The sequence below is a fragment of the Tasmannia lanceolata genome, unplaced genomic scaffold (assembly GCF_043159265.1).
Source record: "Tasmannia lanceolata isolate RefF3 unplaced genomic scaffold, GAP_Taslan_0.1 ptg000012l, whole genome shotgun sequence".
In the NCBI taxonomy this organism is placed as follows: domain Eukaryota; kingdom Viridiplantae; phylum Streptophyta; class Magnoliopsida; order Canellales; family Winteraceae; genus Tasmannia; species Tasmannia lanceolata.
Window position 1 is genome coordinate 34,442,460 of NW_027518689.1, and position 16,997 is coordinate 34,459,456.

Below are 16,997 nucleotides of genomic sequence, written 5' to 3' on the forward strand. Positions count from 1 at the left end.
CACCATTCCACCAACGGTTTCTGTTGGGCCCACCAACTGTTCCTGTTGTGTATGTGTGGAGAGAGAGAGAGAGAGAGAGAGAGAGAGAGAGAGAGGTCAAACGGTGGGAAAACGTTAGCCAGCCGGGGGGACGGGGAATATCAGCGCCCTAATTTTATTCTTTTCGTACAAAAGGACATTTTGGTCTTTTCCTGAGTCAAAAAACTCTATCAGGGTATTTTGGTCACAAATTGATGGCACGACCTGATTTGTAAAATTCCCACAAACTAGTGACGCTATTTGCAAATTGTCAAACTAGAAGACTGTTTTGGCATATAAAGCAGGGTAGAGGACCTCTCTTGCAAAAACCCCATAGTTTTATAGTACACTTGTGAAAATAGAAAGGGAGAATATATTTGCTCGGAAACCTTCTCCATATGTGATAATTTTTCATTTCTGTGAAAACCCTTGTTTTTCACAAAATCTGCAGTTAAAACTTCAAGTTCATCACAAAATAATGTATACACTGGAGGGTTTCTTTGCTTGCTGAAACAATAGGTTGAAATGCATTTTAGAAAGTACTATTCAAGTGTTTGGAGAAGGTTGAAGTATTCAAGAAAGGGGTTTCTTTTCACTTTTGTAATGCTACTGATGTATAGTTGTTGGATTTTTATTTAGGTTTCAACTTGGGTCGTTTTACCTCACTTAAAATTAACCTGGGTCAGGTTGAGAAATCATGGGTCTGTTTCCCAAGTGAGGTTTAAAAAAAATGGAAATACAAAACCCGATCCTGATTAAAGGGATACTGTTTCTTCTTTACAAAAATGGAAACACGAAACCCGACCCTGATTAAGGGTTTTTGGAAAACCTGACCTGCACACCCGAGATGCAACCCTAATTTGTACAGGGTAGATTTTAAGACTCTTATCCTAACATGTTTCTATTTTGCTCTCTTTAGATGTTCAATTGTTACTAGAAACAATGCAATCTATAGTCAAGTTCACCCAACACACGTAAAATGCAGACATGTTTATACTTAGGGTTCATTTCCACCAGCTTCGCATGATAGAAATGCTTGTTGCTTATGAGGAGCCTTTACGTGTTATGGTCCTAGTGGGGCGTCAGAACTCAGAACATGCCTAGGTATAGAACTATGTGGGATGAAGACTAGGTAGGATGAAGGCTAGCATGAAACATGTTTAAAGGGCCTAGCCTAACGCATTCCATCAACACTTGAGCTTTTGGCGTAAATGTTAGGTACCAACCAATACACCAAAAGCCACAAAACAAGCATTAGGCTAAGCACTTAATGTTAAGGTCTTGAGCGGGGGCTTGCGTTAGGCTAGGTCTGATCGCTGCGGATGTTTTGATTTCAAAAAATTTCGCCCGTTAAATCGCTAAACCGGACACGTAATCACGCAAAGCCGCAATCGAAACCACAATCCGACGGGATGGAAGATGATCGAAAAATCCTAAGGGGGTTTGTACGTACACCACGAGGGGATTTGTTACTGTACACCCGTTAAATCTCAGTCCATAGAAGATGGACGGGAGAGATCGATGATGGATAGAAAAAGTGCTAGAGGAAGAAGAAGAGGGATGAGAGAATCTTACGTGTATGTAGAGAATGAGCTATAAGCTCACTTATATAGAAATAAGAGATTTGGTAATTCCCAAATTACCCCCAAAATCTCTACACTCTCAAGAGCAAACAAAAAGTCCTCATTCTTCGACTTTATTACAGCCTTGCCATTAGTGATCTAAAATACCAAAATACCCTCAAGGCATAATGATAATTATCAACCTGCATAACCCAAAAGGCAGTTAGATCAACGTCACAAAACTAACCCTTTAGCAATCTTAACCATTCGCACCTGATCTCAAATATTGAAACCTAACAGGTGAGACCTCAGGGAACAATCATCTTCTCAACGAGAGCACCGTACCAAATCTCCATCTCACTAGAACGGCAACATCACATTCCTATTCGCACCTGATCTCAAATACTGAAACCTAACAGGTGAGACCTCAGGGAACAATCATCTTCTCAACGAGAGCACCGTACCAAATCTCCATCTCACTAGAACGGCAACATCACATTCCCATCTAGCCTGTCCTAAACCCACACGATATATACCGAGATGAGCTGCTCTAATCCCAAAGAGCTCCCATCTACCTCAGCATATACTTGGTCATTTGTTGAGCAAACTGATGTTTTGCAAAAATTATTTTCTAAAATAAACATATTTAACTACATAAAGAGATTTAGAAAACAACTCGCAAAACGATCGATAAAACCCGATAAAAATGCCGCGGCCGATAAAGATAAACAAGTGCACACCATAGCCCAGCCATAGTGTAAATATCATGGGATCTTCCCCAACCACATATGCTATTCCGTATCAGTCCAACTGCTTTTCCAGCAATGCGTCAGTATGTCGAATCGATCACAACCGCATGTTAGCATGCCGAAGTAGCGAGCATTAGACTTCAACTTCCTAGCAAAGTGAAGGGTACCTAAGGGCACAAGGGTTACCTACAGAACCGGCTCCTTACACACGGTGCTAGGTAAAAGGGATTAATCATGCACCTGTCAGTAGTGGCCTCTGGCACGTTTCGCACCTAGTGCACACACCATGATGTAAATCTAGAAAGCACATTGTAATCCGGAACTAGATATATCGTCATGCGGTTACACATCAATGACTATAAGGCTCATCTGACTAATCTCAGGAATGCCTCATCCTGGCTCTAAAACATGTCAATCATCCTGATCTCCTGTGGAATCAGGGCGGCCAATCACTTCCTCGGACATCCCAGATGTCAATGCGATCAACATCATCCCGCACATCCCAGATGTCGGGGCCGGTCTATGCCATGTGAGTAGCAGACCGTACATGTTGACGATCATTAATCAATCTCATCGATTAACTAAATCCATCTAGTTATTTAACATGCATCCATATAAGCATAAGCATAAAGCTAAAATAAGGCAATCTCAAATATCTAATAATAACCATCACGTGTGCTAAATATGAGCATCCACATAAGATAAATGTAAATGAAATAAAATGTTGAAAGGCCACAAAAACTCCTACAAAGTCCTCCTCACATAGAGATGGTGTGCCCAAAACAAGTTGGGGCAACATTGTTTCGGTGATCCAAAGCACATTTGATTGGCCCTCACATAGATAGGGTGTGCCCAAAAATCAGCTCCATAGGATCATCCCAACCTTACGATTTGTGGAGACAAATGAATGTGTATAAACCTTCACAAATCTGTCCTTTGTTGCCTCCACGGTTCGAAGGGTAAGGATGATCCTATGAAGCTGATTTTTGGGGCACACCATAAGGGCCCATCAAATGAATGCTTTTGATCACCCAAACAATGTGGTCCCCACTGTATTTTAAGCTAGTGTGTAGATAACTTATCTATACTAGTGTATTACAAAAAGGGAAATGATAAATTTCATAAATCGAAGGATAAACTTTCATAAACTTGATAAATCAAAGGATAAACTTGATCAACTAACAGAAATTCAAAAGGCTCCATTGATTGAGACTCCATATTATGATGTTATCTTCGGAAAAGCTAATCCAAAAAGGATAATAAACAACCCACTTTGATTATCCTAGCATAACAAATTAAGTCCATAAATCAAGACTGCGACAAAGAATTAATTATTGTCATTTTTCACTTGTGTGATGATGACATTTATAGATTGGTCAGTTTTAGAAACGTCTTGCATACGATCAGGTAAAGATTTTTCATCCACTTGCTTCTCTTTGTCATGTTCAACAAGAGTATCCCTGTTCTTGCCCCAGAGTACACAGTATAGGCCGAGGATTATGAGGAAAGCACCGATTAAGCTGTAGACATCCAATGAAAATATAACATGTCATTACATCAGCAGTTTATAAGTGACCATGCTATTAAGAAGCTAGAATCATAATCACTTTTTAAAAAAAATTGAGTATACCATCACCTTGCCCGAGTTAACTGGATTTTAACTTGGTCAAGGACTTATTTGAGCCCAAGTTTTGCCGTCTCAAGTAATCAAAAACTCAAAGATAGGTCCAATTAATACAAAATAGACGACATCAATCATTGATCTCGCCCCAAGTTGACTCCTTTTTACCTTGGTTGAGTTAGAGTTCTTAAACACTCATCTTAATTTGAGGGTTTTTTCTAGTTTCACTTAGGTATCCAAAAAGGGAAATGATAAATTTGCCCCTTTTTCTTACTTTTGTCATCAGCTTGTAGTGTGAAAATATAGTCAAATTTCCACTGAGAATTATTTCACTCCTAGTTTCCCTCACCTTCCCAAGTGAAGTCTCTCTGCAAAGACAAACGCCGAGAAGATAGCAATAATGACAAGTAATAATGGTGAAAACATGGCCGCAAAAACCGGCCCCTTCTCGGTAATACACCATGTTTGTAGGGAATAGACAAGGGCAGAGTTAACAGTTCCCTGCAACAAATCAAACATGAGAGAGAGAGAGAGAGAGAGAGAGAGAGAGAGAGAGAGAGAGAGAGAGAGTAGGATGCAGGTTGGATCGGGTCGGGTCAAGCTTTTGCTAAAAAATGAATTGGAATTAACCTGAAGAAAACCAGATTTTATTGTAAAAGCTCAACCCGAATTCCCAAAAATCAACCCAACTTGGGTCATGGTCGGGTCGAGCTTTTGCGGAAAAAAAATGTATTGGAATTAACAAAAGCATCCTCATTTTATGGTAAAAGCTCTACCCAAATTCCCAAAAATCTCCCAAGTTTCGGGGTGCAACTTGGGCCGGGTCCGGGTTAGGTCGGCCTGAGGCCAACCAGACCCAAGCCGAGTTTTTAAGCTTACAAAAAAATCATAAAATGTCGAGTTTCACTCGGGTCATGTTGCCTGAACCACCAACCCGAACCCGACTTGAACTCAACCCAGGTTGGGAAAACTCAACTCGAACCCGACCCGAGTTGCATCCCTATCTAAGTTGCACCTTTAGAGAGAGAGAGAGAGAGAGAGAGAGAGAGAGCTTACACAATAGATGATGGTCAAGAGCTGCACATCCCATTGTAATTTCCATGAAGAACTTTTCCGATCAAAAAACAAAGAAAGCACAGAACATTGCAAGGATGCAAAGAAACATATTAAAGTGTTCATGGATAACCGAGCTGGATAGACCTTGTAAACCACGGCCTGTAACCCACAGAATGAAACAAAGCATGTTAAAGTATAAATGATTAAATAACACCATTTCCAACAGCTCAAGTTTTTGGAGTAATTGGATGTTTCACAAGGTATCACAACAAAGGTCTTGAGGTCAAAACTCCTTAATATTAAAAGAAATTACACATGTAATGGCCAACCTAAAAAGAGAGGCCACATGTGACACGTGTAGGCCAACCCTAAAAAGAGGGGCCACATGGAAGGGGAGTGTTAAAATATAAATATCGCCATCACGGCTTAAGCTTTTCGAGTAATTGGTTGTTTCACATAGTACTCCTCCAAAGAAGAGTCGGAAATGGAAGCTGATGAAGAAGAACATCCCCGTCTAAAGAAAAAGGAAACCCTCCAACAAAGGAAAACTAAATCTTCTAAGGTTCAGAAGCTGAGGAAGAGCCAGAGACAAAGGTATTTTAGCCAGAAAATGAAAGACGCCTTGGATCATTAGTGGCTTAATCATGAGGACCGGCTCTAGATTTCATATGTTTTCTCTATTCTCTTGCTTGTTTTGTTATCCAGGGTATTACTATCTTTGTTGTTTCACCCTCCCTTAGTCATTGTTCTCAGGATTGGGAGTGGTCTTGTTTCTTTCATTGTAATATATTTCTTTAATTTATATACTGGTAGAGGTCTGCCTAACCCCAGCTTACCGATCAAAAAAAATAAAAATAAAAATGAGATAAAGGAATCAGGCTTATGTCTTGGAAATAATTATTACCTCATTCACAAATCTTTGTCTAGGGAATTTCCCAAGGAGGGTATCTCTTGGAATATTTGTTTTTTGTTAATTTTGGGTTTATAAGAGGAACAAATTTGTAAAAGAGAAATATTTAAAAAATATAGAAATATAAATTTTAAGAAAAAAAAAAAGAAAACAATAATATTGTGAATTTATCTTGATTTTATCATGATATTAAAAATAAAATATGAAAATGAATCAAATTTTTAGAATCTCAGAAAAATTTAATTTGGGATTTTGTTTTAGCAATATTTTTTAAAATATCCATGATATTTATGACTATGATTATTATTTAATAAATGTTAACTGTTGTTCAACTTTCTTATAGTCCATAACTAATATTCAAACGATGGGCTACTCTTTTGTAACATGACATAGATAATATATCATATTTATATTTCTTAAGGGCCTAAACTTGTCTAATTTTCTCTCAATGACCACATGCTCTCATGTTCTTCCTAAGGTTGATTTTTGGGAATTTGGATCGAGTCTACCGTAACATCGGTCGGGTTCATGTCAATTCCAAATCATTCTTTTTAGCAAAATCTCGACCCGACCCGACCCAAACTGCACCTCTTAGTTCTTTGCAAAGACAAAACTACAAGAGGAAGGAAGTGAATCATTTATAACGAAGACCTGAAGGATAAGCCATGAACTCCATGCACAATTGCCGGTGAAAATAAGAGCTGCGCCTTTGATCCAATCATCTTTCTTGTGCCGACTTGAACCATTATTGTGAACGTCGATTAGAGGGCTTCCAACAACGCCCTTGAATAGGTACCCTTTCCACAAGGTAAAAAGGAGCGCTCCGCCGATGCATATTGTCGCACCGATGAGCTTGGCTCGCCCATGAATGCTTCCAATCTGCAGCTTTTCCATCCTGAATGGGAGAAGGAGAAGGGAGAAGTACTTAACCATAAGTCTAGTAACTCGAAAGCTCGACTTGACTAGAGAGTGGGTTGAGTCTAATTTATAACTTTATGGGGCGATCTTTACCCCTGAAGTGCACTTGTAATCCATCCTTATTGTTTTAATAAATCGTTAACGTTATCCAGAACAGAAAAAAAAAAAATTTGAGTCTGAGTCACCAATGCCAATTGCGCATAAAAACTCGAGTGCATGTGACTATTTAATTACTTGGGACATGCCCTCTGGTGTATTTATGACTACTCTTTTACACTAGAGACTAGAGAGGGTTGTCCCAAGTAGAAAATAAGGGTGAGTATATAATTTTCCTTTTCATAATATAACATAAAGAGTGTTTAGGCAAATTCTTCCCAAAAAGTCATTCCGGGGCTCACACCTTTCCAAGAGAGAACAACCTCATAGACGAATTAAATGAATAAGACAAAATCTGCTCTGAGGAGGATGCGATATGACATTTTGCGAAATTGCCTAGACATTCCCTAGCTATAATATAATTGGAATGTATAATTTTTAGGTCGGGGAATTCCAATCCTTCTACCAGCAATTTATTTCTATGTTCTATCGAGTTCAAGTTGAGTCAACTCATTTTGCTGTCGAGTCAATTCAACTCGTCCAATCACTGACTTAACTCTTGGAGTTTTAGTACTATGACTCTTAGCCTGCCAGAACTCTAACAAATAGTAGATCACACCAATTAGATTCTTAACCTGAACAAAATTGCTAGCATGAATGTTAAACCGGGAACAACATTGCTCAAAGCACCCGCAACCGTTGGAGTAGTGTAATCCAGGCCGGCATAGTAAAGCCACCCATGGATTGTAGTCCCAAGCATCGAAAGCAAGAAAATCTTCATTACGACCGGAAACGTTAGATAAGCGTGTTTTTTCCTGCATTACATAGTACACTTTGTAAGAAGAACTAAAATAATAGTGATGCTAACCGGCTTTCTTGTTCAAAGAAGAGAGAGCCCACTTGGAATTGTTTGATTTTCTTGAACTTGATTTCTTTTGGATTTTGATCTTATTATGCACTTGTTTTGCTTTTGCTTTTGCTTTTTCCTTTTGTACTGACCACCTTGGTCGTTAGGGTTTCTCCGCTTTCTAATGCAATTTGCCACAATTAAAAAAAGAAAGAAAAAAGAACCAAAATAGCAGCGAGCTATCCAAGTCGTGAAATCTATGATCATGATCAAGGTTTGACATAATAACCATGAAAAAATAAAATTAATAAATGCGCACTAACCTTTCGAGGGCATAAGCGAAGGGACCTAGAATGAGCATGGCAATGAGGTGCCGATACACGATAAAGACGAGATAACTGAGTCCCTTTCGCAAGGCGAGCTTGCCAAGGATGTTCGACCCGCCATAGGCGAGCTGCACGAGGATCATGGCGACATACGGAGCGCAAGCTTTAATGTTTCCCATTGATCAAACTGTTTTGTAATCAACTTTGCAAGAACACATAATATAGTTGTTAGATATAGAAACTCAGCCACTACTTTAAAGGTGCTTTTATTTAATCAATGGATAATGGAATTCATAATCGGTAAAGCAATATGCCACAAATGCCCACCTCCTTTCGTGGTTGACAGCATTAGCTCCAAATTGGAAGAAGAGTTTGGAATTTGATTCGAGTTTGATGAACACTATTCCAATTCGATACTCTCTGATTACGATATATTGGAATGTTAGAAAGCTGCAAATAGGATCAATGTACCCTTTTATCGTACCGTATGATGATAGTTTTAAATATCACTTTTCTCTTGAAGGAGAAAGTTATCTCAATTCATGTTCATGTTGATACACCCTGTCAGTGTGACGCGGTTGATGCCCTTTTAGTAGGTCCAATTGTTCGGTTTAGATGCCTTTTTTCCTGTGTAAGTAGGACTTGAGACTCTCTTTAATTTATGTGTTCTAGTATGACTATGATATATATATAGAGGAAAGTGTTTCTACTCGGTCCCCTAGATAAGCTTATCTACTCCTCCCTTTAAAAAAATACAGTGGGCCCATGCTGTTTGGATGATCCAAAGCATTCATTTGATAGGTCTTAACATAGATAGGGTGTGCCCAAAAAATCAGCACCAAAAGGTCATCCTAGCCCTTCGTTTTGTTGGGCACACCGTGTCCAAAATGGACGCATATAAACGTGGATGTTTATATGTGTCCATTTTGGGCACCACAAGGCACTACAAAACGAAGGGCTAGGATGACCCTTTGGTGCTGATTTTTTGGGCACACCCTATCTATGTTAAGACCTATCAAATGAATGCTTTGGATCATCCAAACAGCGTGGGCCCACTGTATTTTTTTAAAGGGAGGAGTAGATAAGCTTATCTAGGGGACCGAGTAGAAACACTTTCCTCATATATATATATATATATATATGAGAGAACGGTTCCTACACACATGTGTAGATAAGTTATCTACACACTAGCTTAAAATACAGTGGGGGCCACATTATTTGGGTGATCCAAACCATTCATTTTAAGGCCCTCACATAGATAGGGTGTCCACAAAAAATCAGATCCATAGGATCATCCTAACTATTCGAACTGTGGAGGCAAAAAATGGACTAATTTGTGAAGGTTTAAAGACATCCATTTTACCTCCAAAAATCGTAGGGATGGGATGATCTTATGGATCTGATTTTTTGTAGACACCCTATCTATGTGAGGGCCTTTAAAATGGATGACTTGGATCACCCAAACAATGTGGGCCCCCACTGTATTTTAAGCTAGTGTGTAGAGAACTCTCTACACATATGTGTAGGAACCGTTTTCTCTCTCTCTCTCTCTCTCTCTCTCTCTCTCTCTCTCTATATATATATATATATATATATATATATATATAGAGAGAGAGAGAGAGAGAGAGAGAGAGAGAGAAAAAAGTGTTGGTGAGCTTAAGCTCACCAAACTTATGGTGAGCTTAAGCGCCCCAATCACATGGGTCCTACATTTTCTGTGGTGATCCAAACCATTCATTTGCAAGGCCCTATCATAGATAGGGTGTGTACCAAAAATCGGCTCCATAGGATCATCCTAACCCCTCCATTTGTGGAGGACAAAAATGGGCAGATTTGTGGACAAATAATGTCTGTCCATTTTGACCTCCACAAATGGATGGGTTGGGATGATCCTATGGAGCTGACTTTTTGGTACACACACCATCTATGTAAGGGCCTTTCAAATGAATGCTTTGGATCATCCTAACAAAGTAGGCCCCAATGTGATTGGGCGCTTAAGTTCACCATAAGTTTGGTGAGCTTAAGCTCACCAACACTTTCCTCATATATATATATATATATATATATATATATATATAGAGAGAGAGAGAGAGAGAGAGCTTCTTCTTGGGGTTTCTCATGTGGTGACAAATTGAGATGTTAAAGTATAAAAGATTAAATAACGCCATCTCCAACCGCTTAAGCTTTTGGAATAATTGGTGGTTTCACATGGTATATATAGAGAGCAAAGGTCTTGGATTCAAAATATTAAAAATCCACATGTAATAGCAAATCCAAAAGAGGGGCCACATGTGCCATTTGTAGGCCCACCCTAAAAAGAGGGTCCACACATGAGGGCGGGTGTTAAAGTATAAACGATTAAATAATGCCATCTCCAACAGCCTAAGAGTAATTGGTCGTTTCACAGGAGAAAAGGAGAAGGGCTGCAGTTTGGAGGCGTTTTTGGATTAATCTACTGTAATCTTTGTATTTTTGCTTTGATCACATCATTGATGTAGTCATCTTGGCGGAATCATGTAAAACTCTGACGTGTGCTTCTTGTGGTTTTTATTTCTTTCCATTATTAGCCGTTTCCTTCTTAAAAGGACAGAATATAAGAGCTCATTTTCCCCCTTTATACGCTTTTTATGCTTACCTTGGTTTTATTCTGTGAATGTGAATCCGGATAAAAAACTATCACAAAAAAAAAAGATTTATGGAGTTCTATTTTGCAAAGGTGGAAGCCCCCTGCTCAAACCATGTATAAAGTTAATTTCGATGGTGCGAGTTCCTGCAATCCGGGTCCGGCAGGAGTGGGAGGGGTTTGTCATAATGATAAGGGGGATGTTGTGTAGGCATATATACTACGGCTCTATTGGTGTGTCTGATTCCTCAGATGCGGAAGTAAGGGCGGCACATTTTGGCATTTTCAATATTGATAGAAGGTTAATGGATCAGACAATTGTTGAGAGAGATTCGTTAAATGTGATTCGTTGGCTGAAAGGTGGGGTGGCTCCTCCGTGGAGATTTCTTTCCATTTTTTGATGAGATTGAGGACTTAACTATGGGGTCCGCTATCGGCTTTTAGCATGTTAGAAGATCGGCAAATGATAAGGCGGATGCGCTAGCTGAGCGTGGTGTTTCCGGTGGTTCTATTATGTGGTTCGACCACTTTCTCCCTGAGAAGGGGTTTTCTCTGTATTTTGTTTTTTCTTCGTTGCTGTTTCTTTCTTGCTTCCTTTTATAGATATGGGTGTTCCATCTCGGCCTCCTTAATTTGCTATGATATATAATTATTACCATTTCAAAAAGAAAAGTACTGCGCTTAAGTCCAAATAGGAGATGAGAAGATTTTCTCCAGATGTGGTTATGACCACATGACATCTACAGAGTAATCTAACAAACCAAAAATGGCAAAAAATACACATTATTGTTCTCAGCACAGTTGCTCTTCACAAGCCTAATGGGGACAGTCTATTCATGTTTGCTAATGAAAAAGATGTAATGTTTGATGAGGCAAACTTATTTTATTTGATTCCTTCTCTCTGTAACCCATGCAACATCAGTAATCTTGTTCTTGTCCTCACAATACTCAATTTTTTTAACGTCAGTTTGGCTTGTGGGTCTGCAGTCTGCACTCCGCATTACCTAATAACATTTACTTCATCCATTACCTAACATCATTCGAAACCTTCTTTTTTTTTTTTTTGTGGGGTCTGCACTCTCCATTACATAATCTTTTAGATGGCTTTTTCTCTCCATCATTTAAAGCCTTTTTACTTGTGGGCCCACTTTTCCTCAGGATCCTTTTCTTTCCAAGTAAAATGGCTGTAATTCTGTAAAGGTGTAAAACAAATTTTACACCCATTTTCCATTTTAAAAATTGGGGTAAAATTTGTTGGGAGACGATAAATTCGCACCCACTATAGGATAATTTGCACCCCTTATAAGGTGAATTGTGTCAGACTATGGCCTTTTTACGTCAAGTCACGTTAAAAGGGGTGAGAATTGTGTGTTCCTTTCGTCATGCAAGCAACTAAAACAGTAGTTCTTCTAATAAGTCTAATTAAAAAACCGATCCCAACGTTTATTCAACATAAAATTATACTATACAATCAATGCAGACGATCTCATGGGTTTGTTCAAGGTAAAATGATCCGAGCAGAGATGCTAATCCGAAGAACAACTTATCCAAAGATTTCTATCCGTGTGGGGACAAAACCATTACTCCATTAGGATATCACCCACTACTTAAAAAATAAGAGTTTTATTGTTTTCTTTTCTATTGTTTCTATTCTCACCTAATTTTTCTTTCTTGGCTCTCAACCTTGCCCTGTTTGGATTGCAAGATAAATATTTTGAAGGAAAAATTCGTTGGGAAATTATTATTTTCTTTCCATGATTTAGAAGGACATAATGTGATAGTGATTAATTTAGAAGGATATTATCATAAAGAGGAATGATAGAATGAAAGGCGCCCTAGCAAAAAACCGCTACAAGGGCGCTCCTATTGGTCATTTTTAGCAAAGCCGTTTATGATGGCGCCTAAAAATATGGAAACAGTTTTGCCATAAATGCGGATTGCTGAAACTGACTAATAGGCCGGAGCGCCCTTGTAGCTGATTTTTGCAAAGGCGCCCTTCATTCTATCATTTCTCCATCATAAATTGAAGGGCCCTCTAAGATAGTAGGGTTGACTTGAGCATCTTTTACACGCGTTAAAGGGTAGGGAATTTTAGAAATATTTTTCCTTTCCAAACTTTTCCAGGAAATTCACAAAATCCAAACAGAGCCATAGACCATATTTGGCTCCTTTGATGTTTTAGGTCCTGTTTGGATTGTAGGATTCTTTTTGGAAAAGTTTGGGGGAAAAAACCTTTTCCGAAATTTCATGCTTTTCCTTTGATTGAGTACGCATGGAAAAAAGTGACTTCAGTCACCACAGTTCAACTTTTATTTACAGGAACCTTTAGGCACCTTTTGGCCACGTCCGGCAGCCAAGAATTTCTTTTCATGATAAATTAGTGTCTCAGGGTGGCGGGATCGGAGGAGAGGGCACGATTGAGATGAGGATGAGAAATGGCTAACAAAGTTTAATTCAAATCCGCTTGCACTGTTGCTCCATTATTGTTTCCCGCCAGAGGTATGATTCTTGTGCCATGTTCTTTGTCGCCATAAGCCCATAACTGTCTTTGTTGCCGTGATGGCTTGAACCAAGTTTGGTTGTCAACTGGAGATTGGTTAGCTGTTGTGTGAGCGTTGTGACCATCTCTTTGATCTCACGGTCGAGTCGTCTCTTGTTGTCTTCATCAGAGTGGGATTGGTGAGCCATGTTAAGCTTGGTGGGGTTGGCAACCGTCTAGAGAGAGAGAGAGAGAGAGGTCTATGTGGGAGGAGGGTGTTGGTTGGGAGGGATTCATGAGGAGTTAAAGGCATACCTTGCATGAAAGACCAGTGAGAGAATAAATTAGATTCCTCACCAAAATTGGAAGGAAGGATTACGTGAAAGCCAACTAAATCTTTTACCTTCATTTTCTTTATAGTGCATGTAACGTAACTAAAGTTCTTAAGCCATGATATGTGTTTAGGAACAAAAGGGAAATATTCTCCATTTACAAATCGAAGCAATCGACAGAAAGAAGTCTAAAATAAAAAGAATGCTGTAAGCATCAAATTAAATGGCCTAAGCCGCGTTTTTTAATTTATTCCCCACTGGAGCAGAAATTCTTTTCTTTTTCCGAAGGTAGTTTTCCACAAATCAAAGTATTAAAAATAATGCTTATACTATTTTTTGGTTAATATAATCCATTGGGTTTACACGGCATCATTACGCTGAATATAGAAAACAAACCACAATCACAAAGATAATACAAGGATATATTTTATGTTGTTAGGTAGGATTACATTCAAGGTAAATAAGCTTCCTTGTACTATGGGCAACAAATTAAGCATAAGAGATTATAAAGAATTAATCACCAATCCTTTAACCCAGTGCTTACATGCTCAATGCTCATAAGCTGAGCTATTGAACCCAAGAGCACCCAACCCCTTAGCCCAATGCTTACATGCTCAATGCTCATAACTTGGAATATTGAACCCAAGAGCACCCAACCTCCATGCGAAGTCACATTCACTTTTCACACGTTCAAGCTCTGTTATTCTCATCACTTTACAAAAGGTGTAACAATGCTGCATATACTTAGGTCTCTCCAAACGATAATATTTGATGCCTTTTTCATCGGCCTTGGTTTTCGATTGACCTGTCTTTCTAGGGCCCCAACTTGAAAACCTTCTTTGATTCTTTTCTAAATAATAGAATAGTCCTTGGATATTGTCGTATCGGGAAGAAAAATAAGCAGCACTAAAGCCTTGCCTTCTTTCATCTTTTCATCGATCTCGTCGAACTAATCCAAAAGCCTATTGATTCCATCATGTACTTAGAAAAATCTCATCCTTCTGTATTTTCAACATGTACAACTGTTGCTACAAATACGGCATGTTGGCCAAGCTCTTCAACATGTGGAGCTTCTCCAATTTATTTCATAATTTAGGTGCTGATTCTTCTTCCACAATGTTGAACAAAACATTATCTGGCACGAGACATAATTTAATGTGTTTACGGCCCTCGACTCAATATCCTCTCACTTGGCAATCTGCATCTTTTCCAACTTTTCCTCATTTTCTTTTAGCTCTTTTGTAGGCCTTACTGAACTGAGATATCCTTCACTCCCTTTCTATAAAATTTCTCCATCTTAAATTTCAAGTTCTTCTTTGCCGTCATTCTAGATTATCGCACTTCTCTAAGGCTCTGTTCACTTGCGTTCTCGGGAAATCGAATCCCGGGAAAACGTCCTTTTTTTTCCCGAGAAAGCTAAAATGAGGGTGTTCACTTGTTTCCTAGGAAAATAACATAGTCTAGGTGGAAAATGAAATAAATGGCAAATAATGAAGTGGATATCTCTCTTTTCCCATAAGAGTGGGAAACCAAATCGATTTGGTTTCCCAGGAAAAGAAACTCGTGTGTTGTGAAACAAAAAGGTGAGAGAAAAAAAAAATAACGGGCAAGAGGGACTCTTCCCGGCTCGTTTCAACGTGGGTTTTTTCCTCATCGACCAGCGTGGGTTGCTTCCTCCTCGAGAAAAAAAACTCGTGCGTCTTCTTCCTCGACCAGCGTGGGTTTCCTCCTCAAAATATCAAGTATGGGTTTCTTCTTTTTTCTTAATTAATATGAGTTAGGGTTCTTGGGGTTTTTTGGGTGGAAGAAGAAGACAATGGTGGGTTTAGAAATGGGTTTCTTGGCTGGAAAAAGAAGATAATGGTTGGGGTTTAGATATGGGTTTCTTGGCTAAAAGAAGAAGATAATGGTTAGGGTTTAGAAATGGGCTTCATGGCTGGAAGAACAGGATCATGGGTTTGATTTCATCTTTTTAGTGTTATTGTCTTTTGCCTTATTCTTAGCAAAGATGGCAGAATGGAAGCCCAAAAAAATCTATGATCTCAGTTTATTCTGCATTGTAATGTAGCAAAGATGGCAGAAGAGAAGCCAAAAAATATAGAAGAGGAAGAAGACGATGGAGATTTCAGCTTTTTTTTTGCTTTAGCTTCTATTCTACTATCACAGATAATTTTCATGGTAGATGGAGGTTTTGATTTCGATTGGCTCTGTGAAGAAGGTTAGAAACCCAACAAATCGACACTGTAATTTGCTTTGTGAAGGAGGATTTGATAAAACCCTCCTCAATCGATACTGTAATTTGTGAAGTAAACACTGATTCTCTGAAAACTTGTACAACAATTTTTTTGAATGGCATAAAGCCCAATTTTTTAAGGTGATTTAGCATAAAGCCTAATTTTTTTTAATGGCATAAAGCCCAATTTGTTCACATTACTGTAATGTTGTGAATGAAAAACTTATTACTGAAACCATTTTCCAATTAATTTATCTGTACCAAAAAGGGTCAGGAATTTTAAGATATGTACCTCTATTCAGGAATTTGTCTGTATGGTATAACAAGGGATATGTACCTCTATTTAATGACCATTTAACCCTCTCATTGATCAGTTGTAGTTACCCATGTTTTACTATCCTCACTTTTGTTGGGATGGGGACGACTCATCTCCCACATGTATTACTTCAATCTATCTCCACCCCTTACAAACATGTAAAAGACACACCAATCCAGGGTATCTGCCAATGTTTATGTTTATGTTTATGTTTAAAATGATTTTTTATGTTTGTATTTCCCACCAATGTTTAATTGGCAAGTGAACAGGTGCGGGAAACCATTTCCTGCACAGTTTCCCGAGATTTCCTGCACAAGTGAATAGGCGTGGGAAACCTTTTCCTGCACAGTTTCGCAAGATTCCTTTTCCTTTTGCCACGTCTGATTCTCGGGAAACCTTTTCTTTTCCTTTCCCAGGAAAACAAGTGAACAGAGCCTAAATGGCAGTCTGTAAAGCCAGTAGCACATACAAAATAAGGAACTTGAGAAAGTTATATTTGGGTCTTTTCCCAAACCTAAACTTGGCTCAATCCTAGTTAGTAGGACTTAAAAGGGAGAAGCCCATGTGATGTGGATAACAAGACAAAACCCAAAACAATGGATAATGATTTTGAGACGCGAGAACGATTATGTGTAGCCCATCAATAATTAGGGCTGTCAATGGACCCATTTCAAATTGGATCCACCTATGTCTTAGTCGCGATTCTCTTATCGGTTGGATCAGATTGTATTGTTCTTGGCATCCTACTTTCTATGTCTCAGACACGACCCATTTCAAATCGGACTGTCCATCAGAGTGTCCTAGTAGGTCCTACTTATCCATCACACAAATATTATACCTCTAGGGCTTCAAAGTTGTGTACTTGTTAATGACTATTCATTGTCACGTGACTCTAAATAGTTCCCATTTAG

The 16,997-nt window shown here is 38.8% G+C and overlaps 1 protein-coding gene across 2 annotated transcripts; it reads right to left on the reverse strand.

The window, feature by feature from the left end:
* Positions 1 to 3,517: 3,517 nt before the first annotated feature.
* On the reverse strand, positions 3,518 to 8,329 carry LOC143887240 (WAT1-related protein At1g43650-like). Of its 2 annotated transcripts, none has more exons than XM_077391352.1 (6): positions 8,101 to 8,329; positions 7,566 to 7,745; positions 6,568 to 6,811; positions 5,007 to 5,165; positions 4,300 to 4,451; positions 3,518 to 3,849 (listed from the first exon to the last, which is right to left on the reverse strand). In XM_077391352.1, the coding sequence occupies exons 1-6, from the start codon at positions 8,280 to 8,282 to the stop codon at positions 3,657 to 3,659; spliced, it is 1,110 nt and encodes a 369-aa protein (XP_077247467.1). In that variant the 5' UTR covers positions 8,283 to 8,329; the 3' UTR covers positions 3,518 to 3,656. The 2 variants fall into 2 exon arrangements, 1 of the variants encoding a protein (XP_077247467.1); XR_013254100.1 differs by having other exon boundaries at positions 3,722 to 3,849; positions 4,225 to 4,451.
* Positions 8,330 to 16,997: the final 8,668 nt, after the last annotated feature.

What these genes read in the sequence shown, in the direction of transcription:
- LOC143887240 (XM_077391352.1), bottom strand. Translation starts at nt 8,282, where the DNA reads ATGGGAAACATTAAAGCTTGCGCTCCGTATGTCGCCATGATCCTCGTG. An exon ending in TTCGCTTATGCCCTCGAAAG is followed by an intron (nt 7,746 to 8,100) that starts GTTAGTGCGCAT and finishes TATGTAATGCAG; the next exon opens with GAAAAAACACGCTTATCTAA. An exon ending in GTTCATGGCTTATCCTTCAG is followed by an intron (nt 5,166 to 6,567) that starts GTCTTCGTTATA and finishes TGTGGGTTACAG; the next exon opens with GCCGTGGTTTACAAGGTCTA.